The sequence below is a fragment of the Falco peregrinus genome, chromosome 10 (assembly GCF_023634155.1).
Source record: "Falco peregrinus isolate bFalPer1 chromosome 10, bFalPer1.pri, whole genome shotgun sequence".
NCBI classification, from domain to species: domain Eukaryota; kingdom Metazoa; phylum Chordata; class Aves; order Falconiformes; family Falconidae; genus Falco; species Falco peregrinus.
The window spans coordinates 33,552,752-33,575,746 of NC_073730.1; the positions used below are offsets into that span (position 1 = coordinate 33,552,752).

Genomic DNA, 22,995 nt, shown 5'->3' on the forward strand with positions numbered 1-22,995 from the left:
TGCTCGGCACAGTGTGAGTTCGGGGGGGCACTGAGCAGGGCTGCTGGCTGGGGTTGGGGGGGTGCTGCCCCCCATGCCCTGCTCGTGCCTGGTGATGGAGGTGGTCGGTCCCACAAGTTGCCACGTTTGGTTTCAGGGAGCACCTCCCTGTTTCCAGCCCTGCTGTGACTTGTGCCGTGGCTGTGGTTGGGGGGGTTGCTTCGCTGGGGATGGTTCGAGGTTCAGTGGGATGCTGCTGTGGTGGTGCTCAGCCTGGACTGGGTGCTTTGGGGGGCGCTTAGCAGGGCGTGGGGTATTTTGCAGGGTGCTTCTTGAGGGCTGGCTGTGGTCGCGTGTCCCCCAGGGCCATTTCCCTGTGTGCCAGTGGGGACAAGCGGCAGGCGGGGGGCCATGGGCGCAGCCTGTGCTGCTGCTCACCGGTGAGCTTCCATGGAAGCCTTGCTCCCCCCTGTACCCCGAGGACAGCCTGGCACGCCGAGTCTCCCTTTAAACACACGATAAGCTCGTTTTCCCCAGCGCTGTGGGGGACCCCGTGCGGCTCTCTGCCCTCTCCAAGCATGTGTCCCATGGGTGAGGGTTCGCTCCTGTGTCCCTTGTCCCTCTCCTCGGAGCAGCACGCTGAGATGGAAGGGGCTCGGCGTCTCCTTGTGTGTGGGGAAAACAGGGGATGAATAGAGCAAAAACCTAATAGAGCAGAAGGTAACGGGCTTTATTGTGGAGTGAGGAGCAGCTGCATCCCGAAGGGGGCCGGTGCCTGGGGGATGTGGGTGGGTGCTGCTCCTCTCCTCCCCGCAGCCCTGCCAGCCTGCGGTCCCCGGTGCTCCCGGCCGGGGTGGTGGCAGTGAGCTCGCCGAGGGGGGCAGGGAGGGATGGGGACCACCCGGGGGCTGGCAGGGCCGGTTCCCATGGGTTCCCGGTGCTGGCCCAGCCCTGGTCCTGCCGGGGGACTGCAGATGCACGTGCAATGCTCTGGCCACACACAACATGATGCAGGGTGGTGGGGCGCGGTAGAATCGTGGGTGCAGTCTCTTTCGGCACAGATTTGCAGGTGGCCACGTTTCTAGGACCATGCAGGGGCATTTGGTGCTCCGGATCTGGCTGATCTGCCTCTGCGCCCACCTGAGCTCCCTGGAGGCTTGGGCATGGTGGTCCTGGTGGGACCCTGCATCTCCCAGCCCCCTTTCCTGGTAGGGAGAAGCCTTTTGAACAAGGAATCTTGTCAATATGGCACTTTATCAGAGTCTGAGCGGCAGCCTCTGCAAGGGTTTGGGTTTGTCTTTAGCTGTCCTAGAGCAATGCATGCATGTCCACGTTTGTTGTGACGCTCCTGCGTCCCAGGACTTCTAACCTCCAGCAAACACACACCAACCTCTGGCACCCTGCAGGGAAGATGTGAGTTTTATAAGGGAAGAGGCAAACGGTTGAACTTTGGAAAGTCTGTTCTGCAGGGGATGGGGGAGAATTCCCCAGCGCTGTGCAGCGCCAGGAGCCATCGGTGGTGAGACTGCCAGGGAGTCTGGTGTCACCCATGGCATTTCCACCAGGAGCAGATAAAGGACAAACTTATTTTCAGTAAAGGTTTAGTTTTGGTTTAGCGAAAGGGTTGCGGAGCCACGAACGCAGAGATGTAAACAATCCACCGGCTGCCTGTTAATGCCGGGGGATTTGCCAGGGCCAGCTCCCACACGGGACGAGGCTGGCGGATTGGAGTTTTATTTAGCAAATCCCCATCCACATCCATGCTGCGCCCCGCGCTCTGCACCCGCCCTGGGGCACTGTGTCCCCGGCCAGCCAGGGGACGAGCTGGGCTCCTCCGCTCCCACGGTGCCTGTCACATGTACCTAAAGCATGACTGCTCAGATATGAGTAATGCACTCTGGTGATTAATTTTCTGCCTTTTTTTTATTATTATTATTTTTATTTTGTCTGTTGATGTTTGCTTGCAGCTGCCTAAATGCATATCCTTCAGGAGCTGCCTGAGTTTTCCAGCACTTTTGCTGAGAAATGTCCATGTGTCCACTAAAGTGGTTGGAAATTGTTTGGGAATCCATAAATAGGAATTTTACCTTGAAACGAGAAGGGCTCATCGGCACGCTGCCCTCTCCAGGGAGACGGGTGTGCTCTCGCAGTGAGCCGGCTCTCCCTGTGCCTCCCAGCTCTGGGAAGAGCAGGGAGCAGCTCTGTGGTGGTGTTAGCATGGGGTTCATTTTGCCCTCAGGAAGACGAGTTTCGGTCTTGCCACATGGCAGGGATTATTTCATAAGGCCGAGACGCCCCGCAGAGCCAAGCGAGGCTGGAGCTGCGCCATGCTTAGCCCCAACCCGTGAGTTTCCCGCGCGTGCGGTGCGTGCCAGCACCACGTGGAGCCTGCTGGAACCCGGGGGAATTTGGTGAAAATAATTTATTTGCCCTTCACCCAGCTTGGGGAGGGGGTTCGCAGGGGAGACTACAGCTCTTCTCGCTGGTTCAAGGCCTGCAAGCCCTGCCGAGGAGCAGCAGGAGGTGGGTTGCCAGCTCTTTCCCGGCTGGAAGCGGAGCCGCCTGGCTCCGGTGGCGCCGTGTCCTGCTGTCTGGATTTCAGAGCAGAAGTGTTATTCCGGTGTGTCCCAGAGGGATTTGGGCACAGCAGGTGTGTGTGCATCACCTGGGCATCCTGCCATGTGTGCCAGCCTGGGTCCTCGGTGTGGCTTGGGGCAGAGCGGCGCAGTGTTTGGCATGTTGCGCTTGCCCTGGGATTACAGACGGATTTCCAGCAGGCGCTGGGCACCCTTCCCCGCAAGCCCGCTGCCTGTGCTGAAAGTGCTGGCAGCTGAGGCAGGTCGTAGGGGCTCCTTGCAGGGATTAAACCAGCCATCTGCTAAATAATCCCGGGCGGGCGGTGGGGTTCTGGCCGGCTGGGATGGGTGGGGGCTGTAGTTGGGGACACTTTGGTCCTGGGGACACTTGGTGCCGGAGACTTGGTTGTGGTGTTGGAGCTCATTTCCCCATTGGTGCATCTAAATTCTTGGAGGTGCTTGGCTTTTGGATTTTTTAACGGAGGGGAAATGGGATATATATTTTTTTTTTTTAATGGGGGAAAATGGGACATATATATTTTTTTTTTAACAGGAAAAACAATGCAGGTATTGCTCTCCCTGCTTGTGAGCAAGGTGAAGTCTTGAGAAATGTACCTGGTGACTGAGATGGTCTTAACGATGGTGACGCAGGGTGAGAGGTAGAAGTTAAGCCCCTGCCACACATACGAGGTGCTGGGGCAGGCTGGTTGTGCCCCACCAGAGCGGAGGTGGGGAGGCAGCTCCTCTGTGCATGCAGGGTGGTGCTGGTGGCCGTAATCCCCGTCCTTGCTGGGCGCTGAGCTGCGGTGGTGGCCGCAGGGATGGTCCCACATGCCTGGGTCCCCTCGCCCCGGGCTGGGGCTGTCCCCGCTGTCCCGCGAAGCGATGGATGCTGTTTTGGGTGAGCGCATCCCTGCTCGCGGCTGTGCGCGGGGGCTACTTCACTATGTGTGTAAGGGGCTTGAATGCATCTTCCCTGCCAGCAAAAGAAAATCATATAACCAGACTTTGGGAGGTGGTTTAAAGCTGGTTTTGCCAGAACCAGTTTTGTATCTTGTGTATTTATGGGGTGATCCTAGCAGTGTCCTGGGTTACTCCAGCGCTGGCATTGCCAGTGCCCTCCAGCCACGCTCCCTCTGCCCTCGTAGCAGCTCTGAGAAATGGTGAGCTCAGGCTGGTGGGGTTTGCACATCCATCGGGGGGGGCTGGCTGGTGCGTGGCAAGGCTCTGTGCTGCGGGGGCTCGCAGAGAGAAAAGGGGGGATGTGGCACTTTGCTGGGACAGGCTCAGGTGGCATCTTGTAGAGCAACAGTAGTACCAGCTGCTGCTGGCCATGGTGATGGTAGATGCAGGGGTCCTTGGATGGTGGTGGGGGGTGTCCCAGGCGGAGGCTGAGGGTGGCTCTTGCAGCCCCCCCACTCTCTCCCCAGCCTCTTTTGTTCCCCGCTCCGGCGATGCTTCGGCTGTTCTTCATGTGGAATTAATTCCCAGGCGCTCTCAGAAGGCAGTCGGGGAGAAATTTCTCCCGCATCATCCTTTCGGGGCTAATTGCTGGTGATGTGACGTCAGCCTGATGGATTTCTCTCTCGAATGGCTGCGGGAGAGGCGAGGAGGCCCCGGCACCCGCGGATGCGCGCCCCAGTCGCAGCCTGCTGCTCGCCCAGCGTGCCGGAGCTCGCGCCCGCCGCCCACCCCGCTGCATTTATTTTTTCTCCCCCCGTTCCCAGCCGGTCCCCTCGCACGCTCCTAATCTGACAGCGCCTGGTCATTAATCTGGCTCCCCCAGCCGCTGCAATAGGATTACAGGGAGGGGAAGTGCGTCACGAGGTACGAAGAAGGGTTATGCATTTTGGTGAAAGTGGGGAGGGGGGGGGGGGGGGATAAAATGGGAAATAGGTTGGTGTGTTCCCGGGGGGGTGTGTCGGGAGCGAGCGCGCATGTGAGGAGGTGTGGGGCGGGAGGGACCGGCTGCGCCGGAGCCGAGCTCGGCTCGTCCTCCCTTTCTCTCAGCATCCTCCGGTGATCCTGGAGGTGATACAGGCACAGCAGCATCCATGGCCTGCCCTTAGCCTCGGCACTTTTTTTTTTTTTTTTTTTTTCCTCCTTGTTATTCTGGCAGCTAAACGAGCCGGGGATCGGAGGCATTTGATTGAAGGGCTTACGTTAAGTATCTGGTAACTGGGATCGTATTCTCCTGTGTTTTTTCAGGCTCCTTGGAAATTGAGGAATGCAATTCTGCCACCATGATGGAAGGTAGGTGATGATCTGAGCATGTCTTTTGGGATCGCTAGAGTTTTAAAAGCAATGGTGGAAGAATCACTGAACCTGTGTGTGGGAATCCTTTTTCCTTTTTAAAAAAATAAAATAATAATAGTAAAAAATAAAATCCTCCCCTCCCCCCTAATCCCAATCAAACTGAAGCACCCTGCCCACTGCTGGCAAGCTGGTGGATGGTGATATAATATCAAGCTCATCAGATTATTTGCAATTCCAGCCCCAGCCCTGTGCAGGCAGTTGGGGCTGTGCAGGCGCCCGTGCCGCTGGCAGAGCCACCGGTTCCGCCAGCTACCGGGGCAGGCGCAGGGAGCCCGGCTGGGCTAGGCTGCGCGGCGCTTGGGTCCTTGAGGCATTATCTTACCCTCTGCTCGGAAAGGCGCTCCCCCAGCCCGACGTGATGCCTGGAGGATGGATTTAAGAGTTATCTGTGTGCACAGACCGGGGGCTGTAAAGCCTGTGGGTGATGGATGGGATTCAGTGGTTTCACAGTGTGGCCGAGCAGCTTTTTAGGAGGAAACAAGGATATTGAAAATAATTTTTGCCATGTAGTGTCCCTGGTGCGAAGGTGCAGGCTGTGGGGAAAGGGGGGGATGTTGTATTCAGGCTTATTGGAATAAAAAAGGAAATGAGAATGAAATATGGGCTTCAGGCATGAGATCCTTCGGGAGCGTTGTGAGACTGTGTCTGATTGTGCGTGGGAAAAGCCCCTGGGCATTAAAGAAATTTTAACCGATGTCGTTTGTCTCAGCCATATGTAAAGTGCCTTTTTTTTTTTTTTTTTAATGCCTTCTGGAGGAAGGTGCAGGGAAAGCAAGACCTTAATTTTTAAATTTTCTAGCAGAATAGATGCTTCAGGGCCAACAAGATCAATTTTTTTTTTTTCACGGCCCGTTGGCCGAGGCAGGAGGGCCCATCTCGGCAAGGGCTGTGTGAAGCCGCATCCAGCGCTGTGCTCGCAGCGCTGCCAGCATGCCAGCCCGGCGGCCACCCGGCCTTCCCAAGATGACAGGCAGAAAATGGGTGCCTCCTGGCGTGCCCCTGCACCCCGTGGCGCCACGCTAACCTAGGGGGGCCCCGGGCTGCATGGCACCCCGGCTTCTTGGGTTGACTTATGGCATTTGCCTCACCTTGGAAATCCGGTTGCTGCGACAGCCGGCTGTGAGCGTGCTGGAATGGTGTTAAGAAAATGAGCGTTATTGTCCTGTGATATGAGAAAATGCCTTCGATGTCTTCTCTGATACTGATAAAATTAATCCCAGTGAATTTTAGACCATGACATGGACCCCATGGCACCGCTCTGGCATACGTGACGCGCTGGGCAGCCGGCACACAGCCGGTGCAAGAACAGGGCGTTTCGGGGAGGGTCTCATTAACCACAGCTTCTTCCAGAAGTGCCTAATGGAGGAATTAATGTAGATAAATTGGTGTTGGCCTGCTGTCATTCTTGGTTTATTTAGCTACTTTTGAGGCTGGGGGGGCGGGGGGGAAGGTGGCTGGAGGGTTTTTTTTTTTTGTTGGTTGGTTGGTTTTCTTGGTTGGTTGGTTTGATGGGGATTTTTGTTTGGGATTTGTTTGTTTTCCTTGAGGATTTTTGCCTTGCTAGTGAACTGCCCGTGGCGTGCTGCTGTGGATAGGGCAGGGGGGTGCTGGCCGGGGGTCCTGCCCCACACCGGAGGGTGACAGAGGTGGAATCACCTTTCATGAACTGGTCTTGCATGTAAAACAACAAAAAAAAATATTTTGAAATACTAGCCATAAAAAGTTTCCCTGTTTTCTGTGACTTATTGAAATGCCTCACACGTTGATCCCCAGCTAGCTAATGCGTGTTAAAACGGAAGTGAGAAAATTAGAAGAATTAATTACTGCTTTTGATCAATTTTTAAAAAGTTGGAAACTGGCTTTATTTGTGGAAGAGTGAAACTTTTGTGACCAATATCCTACTGAAACACTGACACCTTGCAGAGATGCTTTGTTTTAATATAATAATGCTTTTGAATGTTTAGCTTAATTAGGTCTGAAAGTTTTTAAATGTTCATAAAATTCCTACAGTTCCCTGCAGTCACCATGTTAAAGGGTTTTTATTATTAGAGTTATTTAAATCACTTGTCTCACCAAACTGTTGGATGCTGTGCTGGAAGCTGGGGCTGGAGCTGGGCTGTGCCCACCTGGCACATGCCAGTGCCCCAGGGCAGCCCCAGCACCCCTGGGGCGCAGAACATGGGGCCACCCAGCATCACCCACGGCTGGTGGGGTGGACCGGGTCCAGCTGATGGTTTTGGATTCTCTTCTTTGGAAACAAGAGAATTTGGCTCCTTGGCAATGATGCAGGTTGTGTGACTTGTACTAGTTTGTTCTGCGTCCTGTATGGAATATTTTCTCATTCTCCTGGTGGATGGGGAAAAAAACATGTGTTTTTAAGCACACAGTGAAAAGTCACGATGACGTCTAAAAAAATGAAAGCATGGATGCTGTCTCAAGAAGCAGTCCTTGCTGGGAGGAGAAGTGAACGTGTGCCACGGGGTGTTCCAGCCACCACAAGTGGACAGTGCCCTGCGTGGTGCCGCTTGCCCAGCGCTGCTGTTGCCACCCATGGTGGGGATGGGCTTGCTGTGCTTGGCCTGGCTCTAGCAGGTGGGAAGAAGGTGTTGGGGATGGGGAATAACACCCCACTCCTTCCCCCACCTTTGAGTTGGCAAAAACAACCTGCAGCAAAACTGTGGTGTGTCGGCACTGGGTCTGTGTTCCAGGGTGCTGCCGGAGAGGTGCCACCACGCACGGCAGGGTCTCTGCCCATGGGGCCATCGGTGTCAGGGCGTTTAGATGTTCCCTTTGGCTGCAAAATAACTCATCAGTGCTCAGAAATGCTCTGGATGCGTCGTGAAGGTAAACATCCGTGCACAAGATCCAAGTTTATCTCTGTTTTTAATCCATCTGTTGCGTCTCCAATGTACTGATGGTATTTTATGTGGCTTAATTAAGTTTTGAAATCACTGCTGCAGCACATCACTCAAGCCAGCAGCCCTGCCATGTTCGGGAAGGTTGGGCAGCCCTGCGGCTGATGGGAGCAGCCATGGTTACATTGGAGAAGGTCGTTTCTCCTGCAGGAGGTGGTACCTGCATTTCTTCAGAGCCCAAACCAGACATTTGATGGGGAGAAGCTTTCTCAGAATGGAAATTTCTCTGTGACTCTCCTCCCCAGGCTATTTTATGCTTGTTTCTGGGGGCCTTGGTCATTCTGGGAGCTTCCAGAGATGACTGGTCACATCCAAAATGGCAGAAACTTTCTTGCATCATCTTTTAGCGATGGTTGTCTCCAGGCCTGATGTTTTCATCGTGCTGAGCAGGTGGTACTAGGGCCAGAGGCAGCTAATGGCACATAAAAAAGCCTTTTCCTTGATTAGGCAAGAAAATTGGCTTTGTTATATTTTAGGTGGTCTCTGTTTCAATTAATTCAGTTGGGTTTCAGTAAATGGTGTATTTCAATGGGCTTAGTGCTGGCTGTGTGACTTGGCAAGGGAATGACCTGGTAGAAACAATTGTGTTTTATTTCAGAAAGCCAACAGCAGGTTTGAGGTGATTAACATAAATTCAGGCACGGATGGCAAAACCATCCCAGAAAATATGTGAGGGCTGTAACACTAAATTAGGATCCATTTCTTGAGCTGGAACCCAGCACTGAACTCTGTCTTGCAAAGAGTCTCAGGGCTTTGGCTTGCAGGAGCACCTCCAGCTGCGTCCTCTGGGATGCAAGGGGGATTATTTTCAGACCTGCTGCCTGGCAGACCTGGCACTGGGGAGGAAACCAATTTTTTTCATGAATACAAGAAAAGATTGATTGACCCTTCTGTCTGCCCTGCATAGCACAGGAGTGATGCTGTGCCTGAGCCAGCAGCTCAGCTCCCCTCATAGCCCAGGGTGGCCACAGGGCTGGGGATATTTTGCCGCTTCTCCAATTAGGAGACATGCATAAAGCCTTTTTTTTTTTTTTGGGGGGGGGGGTGGGGTGGGGGGGTGGAGGGGGGTGGGCTGGTCCTGCCCTGCATGGGAAGGCTGAGGTGCTGAGCTACTGAGGATGATGCACGTGAAAATGGGGAGTTGGGAAGCAAAGCATTTGCAAGAGAAGCAGCATGGAGCTCTTTAGCTCTTCGGTTTGTGTGTTCAAAGGCGGGGATGTGGTCAGTGTGCCCAGCCCAGAGCCGCCTGGGGGGGACAGTGGGGTGCTCCTGCACTGCAGTGGGGTGCTTCAGCACTGTGCACCCCAGGCTGGAGCTGGGCCAGTGAAGCTGCACCTGAAGAATGTCCCTGTCCACCTGGATTGAATTTGTTCAGTTGAACAGGCTGCAGCAGCAACCTCCAGTCTATGGCAGGGGGTGGAAAAGACGACTAATCCCTTTTTACGGGCGCTCCAACCCTTCCCACTGAGCTGGCCTGGGTTTCTTTAGCTCTAGCCCACGGGCAGCGTCTCCCTGCGCTAAGGAAGAGGAGGGATAAGCGGCTCTAGCTCAAGACCAACAACCACCAAGGAGAAAGCCCCCCCCCCAAACCCCGGGAATCTGGGAAATGCTTTGGATTGGGGCTGGTGGTGCTTGCCGGTTAAAACCCATCTGGTGGAAACACGTGCTGGCTGAGGCAGCGGCAGGGGGGGTTAAACAAAATACAGGCAAGGCAGCAAAACCAAAGTGATCCATGGGATGTAGTGGCTGGAGCAAAACCCAAACAGGGTTTGGTTTTGGGGTAGAAAGGACAGAAAATACAGCAAAACTCAGCAACCATATGTGGTGTGTGTCTGCAAAATGCCTCCATGGAGGGAGCCCCAGTTTAACACGTGCCCATGGGTGCTGCGAACTGGCGCCCAAGCGCAGCAATTTGGGCTTCTCTGCTGAGGCAGAAGCTTTCTGCGTGATTCATTGACCTTATTCACATTGTACAGACACTTTAGGAAAAGATTACAGGTTAAATCGGGCATCTGTGCTTCTTGAGCATCTGTCACAGGTCTTAAGCAGTTAAAGGTGGAAAACCATGGCTGGGTGTGGAAATACCCTCCCTAAAAGCTGGTGCTGAGGCTGTGGAGCTGTGGGTGGTATTGATGCGATTTACCCAGTTCTTGTGCCAGGGATCCTAACCCACAGCCAGGATCTGAGAGGGGCAACACAGAGGGAAAAGTGGAAAGCAGGGGAAAGCAGACCTCCCCAAACCAGTGACCGTAAACTCTTTGGATGCCCAAAACTTGCTGTAGTTAAGACTTCAGCTACAGATCCACCTGCCCTTGAAGTCACTGGGGTGCGATGCTGCCTGTCTCCCTGCCTGGGCTGCGAGCAAAGCTCCGTGTGGTACCGTTCCCCTCTTCCCTGCTGCCTCAATATAGCTGCTTTCTTAAACTTTAAGGCAATATATGTGAGTTCTACAGGTTCAGTAGGGAAAAAGCAAACACCTGGCTGCCACGGCACGTGCTGGTTCGCGGGCGGGTTATTCACGCGCAGTGCAGCAGCGCACAGTGCAGCCCTGTTTGCCTTGCCAGCCATTCAGTAGCCTCAGCTATTTGCTTTTCGTAGCAGTTCAGTTGCAGGCTGATGTTTCTGGGGGCATTTGAAGTGTTGGTTGGTTTTATTTTGCTTTATTTGTGTGAATGAGAGAGGAGTAAGGCTTGTGGTGGTTATAGCTACTGGTTTTTTTGCACTTGCAGCCTCAGAGAATGCTTCATTTGAATTTTCAGTTTAGGTTTTGGTGTTTTTGATTTTCTAGCTGGTGCCCAGGCAGTCACTGGTGCCAGCACGGCTGCCCAGGAGGTGAGTGCTTTCCTGGGAGCCACCAGCTGGAATTTCACGGCTGGGGAGCATGGAGCTCCTGCCCTGTCCTACAACACCCCCCCTCCTCCCCTGCACTCCGGTGGGCTTCGCTGCAGAGGTGGGAAGGGGAAATCCTCTACCAGGCCCTTATTTGCACTGGGTCAGTGCTGACAATGGTTTGAAAAAGTGAGGTACCAAGACTGGAGGAATCCTACTTTGCATCCCGTATTATCTGGAGGCTGTTCCTTACCCATCCCAGCCTTGGAAGAGCACCCCTGTCTTTGGCACATCTTTCTTTGAATTTAAATTATGACACTTTTGTGTGGTGATTAGGTGGGGGGGTTTTGAGAGAGAGAGTTATTGAGGGCGGGGGGGGGAATAATCTCTTGAAATTCTCCACCTACGTGCTGCAAGGAATTTGAAACATCAACTTGAGATTAATGTCATCGTGTGTAGGATGTGTGGAAATAATCTTGCAGGGATGTTTGGGATGGGTTGAGCCTGGTGATGCTGCAGGCAGAGCCTGCCCTCACCACCCAGCTGCAGCTGTGCCCGGGTGCCGACAGGATTTCATACGGCCCCACAAATATATTGGTTTTCTAGAGTTGGATCTATAGAAATAATTAAAGATGCACCTTGTTATTAGAGCCAATTAATAATAAATGGGTGTCAGGTTTTTAAATATGTGTGTGAGTGGACGTTTGGTTGGTTTGTGCTTCTCTTAAAATGCTGCCGAGAATCGTGCCTATCGCCTGTGGGTGCAGGTGAGACGGGCTGTATCCCCTGCCCAGCTCCTGTTACAGGCAGCATCAGCTTCAAGAACAAGCTCATGACTAAAACATCAGCCTGGATGAGTTGTTTTTTTTTTAACAAGAAGCTTTTACATCAGCTGAAAATAAAAATAAACTTGGGTATTATGAGACTGTTCTAAAAAAAACCAAACCAAAAAAAACAACTAACCAACCAACCAAAAAATAAACCCAACCCCAAAACCCACGCAAAACAAAACCCCCACAACCAAATAACTGTATCAAAATCTTCCCTGAAGAACTGACGCCCCCTTTGCCGGGACCAGGCTTGGGGTGGTCAGTGGATGGATGCAAAGCCAGCTCTCTGTTCTTCTGGAGAGGCACTTTTTTATTATTATTATTCATTATTGCTGGGAGCAGCATGATTAAAAATAATCTTCCCCAAGTATTTTGCTGTCAGCAGATAAATTAATAAGTGCAGTGCTGCTGGAAGCTGTCCTGTAGCCACCTCTTCACTGGTGGGGTTTGCTTGGAGCTGGTGGTGTTGCTGCATGTGCCTGATGAGCTCATCTAGGGTGCTTTTAGGTTCCTCTTAAAAAGCCCTTCCAAATGTCAGACTTGATTTTTAATATGGTTTATTAGTTTTGCAGGGATTTGGCCTGGTTTTTGCGTTAGTGCAGAAGATGCAAAAGAAACCTATATAGGTCAGTAATAATAATGTCATTTATGCTGTCTAAGTTGCTAATAATAATGCCATTTGTGCTGTCTAAGTTAATAATAAGGTCATTTATGCTGCTTGTTTACCTGGCTCATTTCACCTGGGGACCTCACGCCGCACAGCTCCTCTGTGGAGTAACAGATGGGCAGAAGAAGCTCCGTCGGTTTGTGTTAAACGTGCCTGGAAATGAAGCGTTTCTTTGGGTCAGGTCTCCTGCCCTTATTTTTAGTTACACTTATTGTCACAGTTAATCACTGCTTTAAAATCGAGGTATTGGTTTGACAGCAGACCGTGGGAGGAACAAGATGGAGAGAGGAACTGGAAAAAAGTGTCTGGTCATGCTTTATTTTGGGTGTAAAGCTTTATCATATGCAAATGTGAATATTGCAATTTTTTTTTTTTTTGGATGACCAAATTCAAGAGCAAGTGATGCTTTTTCCTGGCAGCTTGCCCGGTGTTGTACCTTGTTCCCGGGGAAGCAACTCCTGCCCTCACGCAGGTGGCAAACCCAGCCTGGGTGTCCTCTTCTCCACCTGGGAAACGGGGAGTGGGCGTTCGTGGAGGGTCACACAGATGTCCGCTGCAGCGGGGTGGCCATCATGGAGAAGTCATGGGCTGTGTGGAAGGCGGTTTCTTAGCATTGTGCCCAGGCAAGGATTCTGGTGGGTTTTATTAAGTCCTTACATTCTGCATAAACAGCACGACTGCCCACTTGGTGTGCTTTTCGTAGGAAATTGTCAAAGTAGTTGCTGGGAGCCTGTGGTGTGTGCAGGCAGTGGGGTTTGGGGAGATGCCCTTTGAAACAGGGCTGTGGGATGGCCATGGCTCCAGCCATGGAGCAGACATAATGGCAAAGCCTTCCAAGGAAAAGGAGAGGTTTGCAGTGGGTTGTTTTTTTGTTTTGTTTTGTTTTTTTCCTGTATGTGTGCAGGGGGTGGAGGGAACACCATCACAGGGGGTATAACGTGGGTGAGTTTCCCCTGGATGTGCTGTGTGCAGGGAGCTGCCCTGCAGACCACCCAGTGCCCTCTGGCAGCTGCTTGGCAACACTTCCCTGATACACCAAAAACCTAAAACCCCCTAAAAATAAAAATCTTGAGTGTCATTTGGGAGTGAGAGCCTGTCCTGGACAACTTCTGAAATAGCACAGCAACCTTTAGAAATGCATCTGGCATTTTTGTGTGTGTACCAGCTGTGAATGAAAGCCACAAACGTACCCAGATGTAACTTACTGACAATATTGGTGGAGATGTTTGTGTCCCATGTCCCCTGGTTGCCACACACCCAGGGTCTCTGAAAGTTGATATTAAAAAAATCTAATCTCTGTGGAAAGCCAGGCGAGGAGCGATCCCTGCAGGTGCTTTACTGAGGCTGGTGAGTAACCTATAAGTAGCGATTTGCATCCTTCTGATGTTAAATAGTGCTTATGTGCTCGGCTCCATTGCAGAAGAAAAATTCATTGATGTCCTGTGTGTTGTGATGCATCCTGCTGATGCTGCCCTTTATTTTAAGGACACCTCCAGCTGCTGGCCTGCTCCTCAGGCTCTGCTTTGGAGTTGGGCAAGGCTCTGAGCTGGACAGCCCTGCAGGGAGGGGGTTGGGCACGGGTCCGCTCACATCTGTATGCTGAGGTTCCACCCGCACCCAGCTGCAGCGATGCCCATTTTTGCACTGGGTCTTGCTGTGGGGAGAGCCCAGGCCTGTGTTTCTGTGGAACAGAACTGTATCTCCTTGGCTCAGGGTGTGTTCCTGAATGCTGGGGCTGCGGGTGACGGCTGGAGTCTTGTCCCTGTGCTGCAGGCACGGAAGTTGTTTGGGCTGAGCTGTGCCTGCGCAGCATGGGGGCCAGTAACGCCCAGGCACAGGTTTTCTCTCCAGTGGTGTTTAAATAATCCGGCATGAGCCCTCTCGCCACGCTGAGAGCAGGCGAAGCCAGGGCTGGGGCTCAGGGCTGCGCCGCTCCCCAGCCCTTTGAACCCCTGGCTCCCACTGCTGCCGTGGGTACTGGGGTGCCTTGCAAAGGGAAAAAGGTGCAGACCAAAAGGAAGGGGGAAGACGTGGAGGTCCTGGGGGCCCAAACCCCTCTAGGTGTGTGGGGATGGATACTCGCCGCTCCGGGGTGAGCAGGATGTGGGTGTCGGCAACCACCAACCCGGTGGTGGCCACAGGACTTTCCCTAATTGCTTCTTCACATCTGGAAGCTGGAATAAGATGTGGGTTTTTTAGAGAGGTGTTGCACGTTAATTCAAAAACTCCTTAGGTGGAGTTCGCTGCAACCAGTTAAAGAGTTGCTTAATTACCCTCCTGGTTGAAAACGTGACTGTGTTTCTGGATCAGCCATGAGATCTTGTCTTCCCACTGTCTGCTGGGGTGGAGATCCCTTCACCACCATGTTTCCGTTCCTGGAGTAGGTGCTCGGACGCCAGCACAGCCATTCCCCAGGGTTCTGGTGCTGTGCCCAGCAGCTGCAGCTCCTGGAGGTGCCCACCTCCCCCTCTCACAGTCATTCGGCTGCCCACATCGCTCCCCGTGTGCCGTGTACTGGTCCGGGGGCCACTGGGTGCTGGGGTCAGGTGCAGAAGCCGAGCAGGACCAAGCCCAGGTGTGATGCCATCTCTCTGCTCCGCGGTGTCAGGTCCCTGCTTGTGGTGGGGCTTGCTGTTAGCACAGGACTGATCTCCTCTGTGGAGACTGAGAGCATCATCGCTGGCCCCCAGTGAAAGGTGGCGTGTACCACATCTGAGATCAGCTGTACGCACCTGGCTCCACAGCCTGGGACCCCGAGCCAGGAGCCACTGCTCCTATGTAGGAGAAAATGATCCCAGAGCAGCGACTTGTGACATTTTATTTTATTGAGACTTACTTGCGATCTTGTTCCAGGCTCTCAAACACTGTTAGTCCTTCAGTGGCTTCCAACTGTCATTTCTGATGAGGAACAAACCTCTCAGCATTTATCTTTATTTAAAAATCAAAACAAAAAACAAAAAAACACCCAAAAACCAAACCCAAGCCAAGCCCACAACTGTTGTTCCTCGCTTTTGTTTTCCAGCGTCTCCTTTCCCAAAAGGCACAGGCAAAGGCACTGACACTGTCATGCTCTGGCAGACCGTGATAGGAGTGGTACTGAGGCCACCACCTTTTTTCCTCTTTTTTTTTAAAATCTTCTAACAGGGAGAAGCTGTTGCAAGCATGTGGAAGTTTGATAAGTGTCTGTGGGACTTTGCTAACCAGATAATGATTTTTTTTTTTTTTCTGTACTTTGTGAGCCCAATTGGGTAACGTAAGGACCTTTAATGCCTGGCTAGCTCGTTATCGACCGTGGCTTTGTTACCCCCTGCCACACGGCAAAGCTAAATGTAGTGGTTTGGTGACGGTTTGCACTGGAATTTACCGGTTTACTGAGATGAAATATTAAGTGCAGTGAGATTGCGCGGTGGCGGGGCAGAGCTGGTGTGCACAGAGCACCGCGTGCCTTCGGGGGGGCATCGGCTGTCTGTGTTGATGGCTCCTCGCATGTAGCAAGGCAAGTAAGCTCCTGCAGGTGACTCCTCCGGCCTTTCTGCAGGGGGTTCCCAGCAAATTTTCAGAAAAATAGATTTCCTGACTGGTTAACATGTAGGCTTTGCTTGTGCGGGGAGGGTTCCGAGTCTCGCCCTTACCCTGGGGAGCACCAAATACCAGTCAGAACGATAATCGAACCCCTCCGGTTCGAGGCAAACCATCCCAGTTGAACCCAAGGCTTGTGCACAGGTCAGTATCTGTCACGCTGGGGATTTTTGTCCCAGCTGGGAAGCACAGCTGTCCCTTGGGCTCACCTCCCAGGGTCCGGGGGTGACCCCTTCCCAGAGCGGAGGGGGCTGGTTTCGTCCCAGGTCCCACCGAGAGGAACCCTGCCATACCGGGGTACTAGGAGCCCCTGCCACAGCGCCTCCCTTGGGGCTTCAGCCACGCGTGAACGTGCGGTGGTGGTAGCTGATTTGGAGCAAAATACTCCAGTCTGGGCTCAGGACAGATTACATGTTGGGAAGTTTTGGGTGTGTGGTGGGTTTTTTTGGGTCGGGGTTTTTTTTTGGTTTTTTGGTTTTTGTTTTTTTTTTTTTAGCAAATGCTTTTTGTTGTTTTTGTTAAATTGGTAGGAGTATCTTCATTGTGTTTTTCTGGGAGGATGGCCCTGTGCTGTGAAGGATCCTGTCCCTTGGCTGGTGGGGCAGGGTGGCCCTGGGGGAGAGCAGCAAGCAGCAGCGCTGGCTGGGGGCAGGGAGCTGCGGGGCGTGTTGCCAGAAAACGTAAAACCGTGCAAGTTTTTCCTGCTGGGGAAAGGAAACCTTGAGAGTTGAGGGGGGGGGGGGCGGGCGGGGGTCAGCTTTTTTCAGTCAGTCTCTATTTCAAGTCAGCTTGAAATAGAGAGGTGGTTTACAATTATTTCCTCAAGGGGATGAGAAGGGTGATTTATTGTCTGGGAAGACAGATGTTTGGTAAAAGGACCCCCTGTGCGTTCAGTCGCTGTGCGCAGAGGTGGGAGGCTAATGCCAGAAATAAACACCCTTGACAAGGGGGAGAATAGGGGGTGACCACGTGGGGCAAATGCAGAGCTACTTGTGATACCAGGAGCCTGGGGAAGCCTGTAGCCTTGCCTGGAGACTGGCGTGAGATTGGGGTATCTCAGGATAATGAGAGCTGCTGGCTAAAAAGTGAATTTTTACTAAAACTCAGTGTACTGTGGTAGCTGAGATATAGCGTTAAACTGGGAAAGCAAGCAGGTAGCAGTGGAGGCAGCATGCCATTGCTGCCCGACGGCTGCTTGCCAGTGGTCCGTGCTTTCTTCTCTGGCCTAACGTCTGCAATGAGACTTGTAAATGAAGGTAGTTAAAATATTAATGACCATTATCAAGGCAGCGTGTGGCGGGCTCGGTTCCTCGCCCCATTAAGCCTGCTGAAAGGCTGGTAATGAGCTTTAATGCAAAGGTTGGTTTAGGTAAAGCATCTTAAATGTTATGAAGATGTATACCAATTAATTACATATGAAGTGGGTAAAACCAAAAATAACATGGACTGAAGTGGTATGGCTACTGAGACTTTTCTGCTTCCGAGGATGAAGCAGGTGAGAATTCCTGGTTTTGCAATGGACCAAATGTGCCTGTTTTCATGTAAAATATGTCACTGGTGCAGCGGCTGAGCTTGAGGCAGGTGCAGGCTGCTGCTGAGTCGAAGCAGGGGAAACTTCTGGGCTGACTTGCAGAGAGCATTTGAGGTGCTGCTGTTTGGGTTATTTATTTGGGGCTTGGTGTGGTTACACCTTCACTTCTTAAACTTTTAATTTACCATTTGACTTTTTCCTCTGGATAAGACTCAGAGGATTTCAGTAGTTTTGTCTTGCCTTTGAATTTTGTCTTGCTGAGCAAAGGGAGAATTATTATTTCTTTAGTAAAGCAAGCCAAAACCAAAGCGCTTTGGCTGTGGAACAGCAGCCTGTTTACACATCTTTGGACCCAGTGAAGTAATTCATAAGCATGCAGGTTTGCGTGCAGCGGGGAAAGCAGGCTGCTCAGATCCAGCTCCAGGCTATGTGCGAAAACCCCCACCTCTACACAACCAAATCAAAGAAAAACCAAACCTAACAGCAATTATTTCTTCTCCCCCCGCCCCCCCCCCCCCCCCCCCCCCCCCCCCATTTCTTTCCTTTCTTCCTTCTTCCCCCACTCCCCACAGGTACTTTGGTCTTGAGTATCTGGCATGGCAATAGATAACGTTTATCTCCATGCACAGACTAAGTAGAACTAATTTCAATCACTCTTCCTTTGGTCACCACAGAAGAGCATTTAAGGCACAGATCCTCACTGATCTCTTCCGTTTGAGAGGTGTGTTGCTTTTATGAGGCCCATCCTCCTGAGCAAGTTGCTGCTCTTCCAGGGACCCACCTCGATATTTGGGGGTTCAGGAGCAGCGACCAGGGGCGGAGGGTGAGGGACCGGTGGCAGAACAGGGTTATTTGTCTTCTAGAGGTGTAGAAAATAAGATGTTGGTAGTTCTTAAGAATAAAATACAGAAAGCTTCGTGGTGTCAAATACTAATATCTCTTTCTCAGATGCTGATTCTTAGGTATGCCAGGAAAAAAAAGGATAATGGCAAATAGATGGTGAGTAATGCCCCCCGCTTCAGAGAGCCGGTCGCGTTTGGAACGAGTTCCCTGGCACACTGATTAGCTCAGCCTTGGCTTGTGGCTGCTCTAGGTCTTTGAGTAACAGCATTGGAAGCCCTTTGGCTTGATGAGGACTAATTGTGGCAGGCAGTTGTTGTGCTTGGAGGGGCGGGTGGCTTTCCCCGTGCCCGGCTGCTGCGGGCAAGGCTGGTTCTGTGGCCGCTGGCATGGTTCCGGGTGTTCCTGCTGCCGCACAGGTGACAGCATGCGTGTCACTGGGCTGGCGTGCACATGGCTCGGTGAGGAAAACCTGCTGAAGGAGGCAGCAGAGCTGTAAAAGCTGCCTGTCTGCAAACGTCTGAGACTAATCTCCCCACCAGAAGGATATCGCGTGGGTCCTGGAGCAGAGCACGTGGTGCGGTGTTCGGTGCTGCCGTTGCTGGCGTTTCCTCCAGCTGGTGTGCGTGATGGCTTGGTGTGGCACGGGCTCTTACTGGTGCTGCTCTGCCCCTCCAAAGAGCACAAACTAACCCCCTGCTGGAGGTCCGGGGGTAGCCCACCTCTGCTTTAGCCACATCATAGCTGTGCAGGATGAAATCAGCTGTTAGTCGTGAAAGCAGTGGTGAGGAATCTGCTGCCGGGCAGGCAGGGCTTGTGCCCACCCCTCTTCCCCTGTGCCACCACCAGTAACACTCGAGTTTTGTCCCAACCCTTATCCAGCTCGAGGTGCAGTTTTAAACTGGGATTAAAACAGAGGTGTGCTGCCTGCCCCATGGGCAGCCTGTGGAGCTGGGCCCTCCCTGGTATTTCGGATGTGACAAAAGGGAAAAGGCTTTGGGAATGTAGGTAGGGACATCTCTAACGCTTAATGTTGTATACTCGAGTGCATTAGCATTTCTCCTATGAGAATTACTAGGATTCTCATAAGGTAGGCAGTCCCCAGGGTGGGTGGATGGGGAGAGGGCTAGGAATGCTGCAGCTGCAGGGATTTAAGTCCTTCTCTGAGGCTGGTGTTAGCCGGGTACCACATCACGCCCATCTTTATCACTCCGGTACTTAGGGAGGCCTGCAACACTGCTGTTAGCCCTGTAGCTGGTGGGATACCTGTGACTGACGGCTGCAACACTGCTGGGTAGGACTGATCAGAGTCAAAGATGTGCTTCCAGCACACCCTGTGCCCACACAGCGAGGTGGGGTGCCTCAGGGCTTTAGGAAATCCATGGAAGATTTTCTTTGCAGCTGGAGACCTGCAAAGGACCAGGTCTGGAAGGGCAAGGAGAAGCTGTGTGTCTTGCCCAGGTGCCCCCAGGGTGCTGGATAGAGAGTGGGGACAGCTGAAGGAGTGGGCTGTGACTTCAGGTGACGCGTACAGCCTGCTGGGCTGGTGTCACCCAGCCCTGCCATCATGGGGTGATGCTGGTTTCCAGGTCTTCATGCTGGAGAGCAGTTTGGATCTGTACCCAGTACCCCCTGATGGGGAGAGGTGGGGTTTGATGGCCACATTAGCTGCAGCTTTAGCAAGTATCACCTGAATGGAGCTCCTCCTGCTCTGAGCCATCCCTCGGTGCCCCACGTGGATGTGCTCTATTTCCTTCTTTCCTGCCCGTCTTTCTGCTGCCTCTTCTCTGCCTTCTCTCCCACTTACTATCACCTTTCCTCTTCCAGCAGTACATCTCTCTTATCCTGTGAGGTTCCCCTGCACCTGTAGTGTTTCCAAGTAGCATTCCCTCTGTGGACAAGACCTTATTACTATTTTTTACGAGGATGACTCTTACCAGGACAGGTGTTATGGTCCTCCAGCTCCTAAAGCCAACTGAAATGAGACTCGAGGACCAGAGCGTGCAGTCCCCTTCCATGCAGAGCCCCCAGCTCTGTCCCTGCGCCATCATCCAGGCTGCTCCTAACAGCTCTCTGGGCTGGGGCTGACCATGGCAAGGGGGACATGATCTCTGAGCTGCAGCCACCCAAAAGCAGAGCTGTCCTGGAAAATCACCACACTGTCCCCCACCAAACCGTGGACCCCTCAGGTGTCCGCACTGGGGATGGTGCCTTGCCCTGGTGCGGGTGGTGGGGCTCAGCAGGGGACCTGCTCCCACCAGCTCTCGACAACCAAAGGAAGCTTTCATTTTTGTTCTGCTTTTCCTAAATACCCCTTTTTTTCCCCCTCAATCGTTACTGTTTTAAGCAGATGGTGGGCCTATTATATAACTGGAGCAGAAGGCTTCGTGGCAAAATTTAGCCAAATCAGGTGCTGCTTCAGCTAAGACTAGACAGCAGCTTGTTTCTGGGGGTTTTGGCCATCCCTGTTCTACTTCGAGTTTGGAGGATGAAGTTATTCCAGGGGGTGAGATTAATGGAAACCTTCCTCTGTTATTAATAACTCGCTTGAGTCTTGAAGACAAGGTAGAAAAGCTGACAGGCACGATGTAGTAAAAACAAAGCTGTCCACGCAAGGTTGCAGGATGAGCCTGTGGGGTTCAGCATCACTCCAGCTGCTTGTAAGGGATCCCATAGGCTGGGGTGTTCAGGATGCCATAAGGGGTTCCTTCATCCGTGACCATGTAATGCTTGCTTTGGACAGAGAAGTGTGCTGGGGGTGATTTTTTCAGGAGCAGTCCCTTTGTTTCCCATTTCAGGGGGGGAATGTCCAACCCAAAGCTCCATCAGCAACACCAAGGAGACCTGCTGGAGCCTCTCCTGGTCCTACCCTGGTCCTACCCTGGCTGGCTTGGTCCTGGTCTTGGCCCAAAAACCAGCCAGCCATGGGGTGCTGAGAGCCCCAAGCACCCCCCTGTATTTAGATAAATATTTAAATCCAGCGGTTTCTGATGTGCTGCAGAAAGCTAGCATTTGTAGTGCTTGCTGCTTGTTTCCGTTGATGCCAAGAAGAGTAGGGTGTTGCTCAGAAAAAGGAAAATAATTTCAGTCCAAGGGCATGCTCAAAGCAGGGGGCAGACCAAAGAAACCCCATGTTCCCCAAAACATCGAGTAAATGAACTGTGCTGGGGTGCGCAGCTCCTGGGACAAGCACTTCCATGTTCCTGGTGTGTCCAGAGCCAGTTGCAGGGGATCTGGCTCTTCCAGCACATCACTGGAGGCAGGAGCTTGAGCTCTTCTCATTGATTCCTAGACGGCGTTTTTTAAGAGCGCAGGTTTTAGCACATGCGTAGCCGGGCGCTCCTGGTGCAGTGTGCACTGTGTGAGCTGTGCCCATTGCGGCCAACCCGGTTTGTGCCACTGTACCTCGTCCATGCCTTTGGAAGTCATTGCACGCCACACCGAGGAGGCGATGGCTTGCGGTGCAGGGCTGTGTGGGCATGTGGGTGATTAATGGCTCCGGATGGCGGCGTGCCCATCTTTCCTGCAAATTCACACCAGAGCTGCCTCCTTGCCGTGCAGCATGTCCAGGCTACGGCCACTTGCTGCTGGCCAGCTCATTGCATTGGTGTGAGCTGTTGCATTTTCCTCTCCGCAGTGCTGCTGCAGCAGTGCTGACCCACGGCACGTCGCTTTTGGGTAACTTCCAGACCAAGGGAAAACTCCTAGGAGCTCTGAAAGGAAAAGAGGCCAGAAACAGCTGTTCTAGACTCAAGGTCCATGGCTTATATTGGCTCCTTTGGCTACCAGGATCTCTAAATTACACCGTGACCTAAATTAATTGCTGTCGTGCCGCTGGTAGCGGCCGCATGATGAGCATGTCTGGTCATGTCCAGCACAAGCGGAGCTTCCAGCCGCAGCCGGGTCTCAGTGGTTGGGCTGGATGGCCAGGGCCAGTGGCAAACCATCTGTGGGAGAACCGGCCAGCCCAGTGAAACATGCTAGCTTAAAATGCTCCAGATCTGTTCCTTGGTATGCTTTCTGTAAGCAGTTATTGAAATTATATTTAATATAATATCATATATATCTATATTTAATACTAACATATTAAAATTATAAAATGAAATTGTATCCCTCTCTTGGATAGCTCATAAGCTGGAAAAGAGGGAGAAACTTGCAGAAATCAACTCTCCTCCATATGCTGTTGAAAGCGGTGTGGTGGTGGCCGCTGCCCCAATGGGCTCCAGGGCCCATCATTTTAAGCACCGTGCAGGTCTAAAATTGGTGCAGAAGACGACAATCCTCATGGTTTAAACTGGGGGTTTTTACACCAAGGAGGGGGGTCCCCACCATGCATGGTACCCACATGCATCATGGCAAAGGAGTGGGGAATTAAGACACTAAGCTTAGAAATATTAAAGGTGAAATACGTAGTCATGCATGCTGGGATAGAGTTAAGTGTTACGTGAACAAATAAAAGATGTAAGCAAACATACACACTACCTGCAAAGTCCTGCTGGCAGTTTCTTGGGCCTTTCTTTTTTTGCCTTATTTATGAATTACAGCTGACAAGGGAAGGGAACCTTTTGGAGGATTTATTTGAAGCCTAATATTAATATTGCGTTCTTATTTATATTTTTTTTTCTATCCACAGGATTGAAAAAACGTACAAGGAAGGCCTTTGGTATACGCAAGAAAGAAAAGGATACTGATTCCACGTAAGTCAATGCATTATAAACCACGTTAATATATAATGATACAGGGGAGGAGTTGATGCTGGTGTGCCAGGGCAGGAAGGAAGTCCGTGCATCACACGGCAGCACAGTAGCACCGGCAAATAAATGTATTTGTTATTACAGACTTGGTCCAAGCTTTTTCCCCTTATGCATCCAGCAGCCAACAAATAAGGTATTTTCTCGGTGGCGCTGCAGAGATAATAAAGCCTGTTCCCCAC

At 52.1% G+C, this 22,995-nt stretch overlaps 1 protein-coding gene across 1 annotated transcript in view; it reads left to right on the forward strand.

Moving 5' to 3' along the window:
* Window positions 1-4,482: 4,482 nt before the first annotated feature.
* The window catches only part of SGIP1 (SH3GL interacting endocytic adaptor 1), a 54,156-nt gene continuing 35,643 nt past the window's right edge, over window positions 4,483-22,995 (forward strand). The window contains exons 1-2 of the mRNA XM_055815502.1: window positions 4,483-4,808; window positions 22,696-22,759. Coding sequence (XP_055671477.1) covers window positions 4,799-4,808; window positions 22,696-22,759 — 74 coding nt within the window. The 5' untranslated portion in view covers window positions 4,483-4,798. The remainder of the gene's footprint in view (window positions 4,809-22,695; window positions 22,760-22,995) is intronic.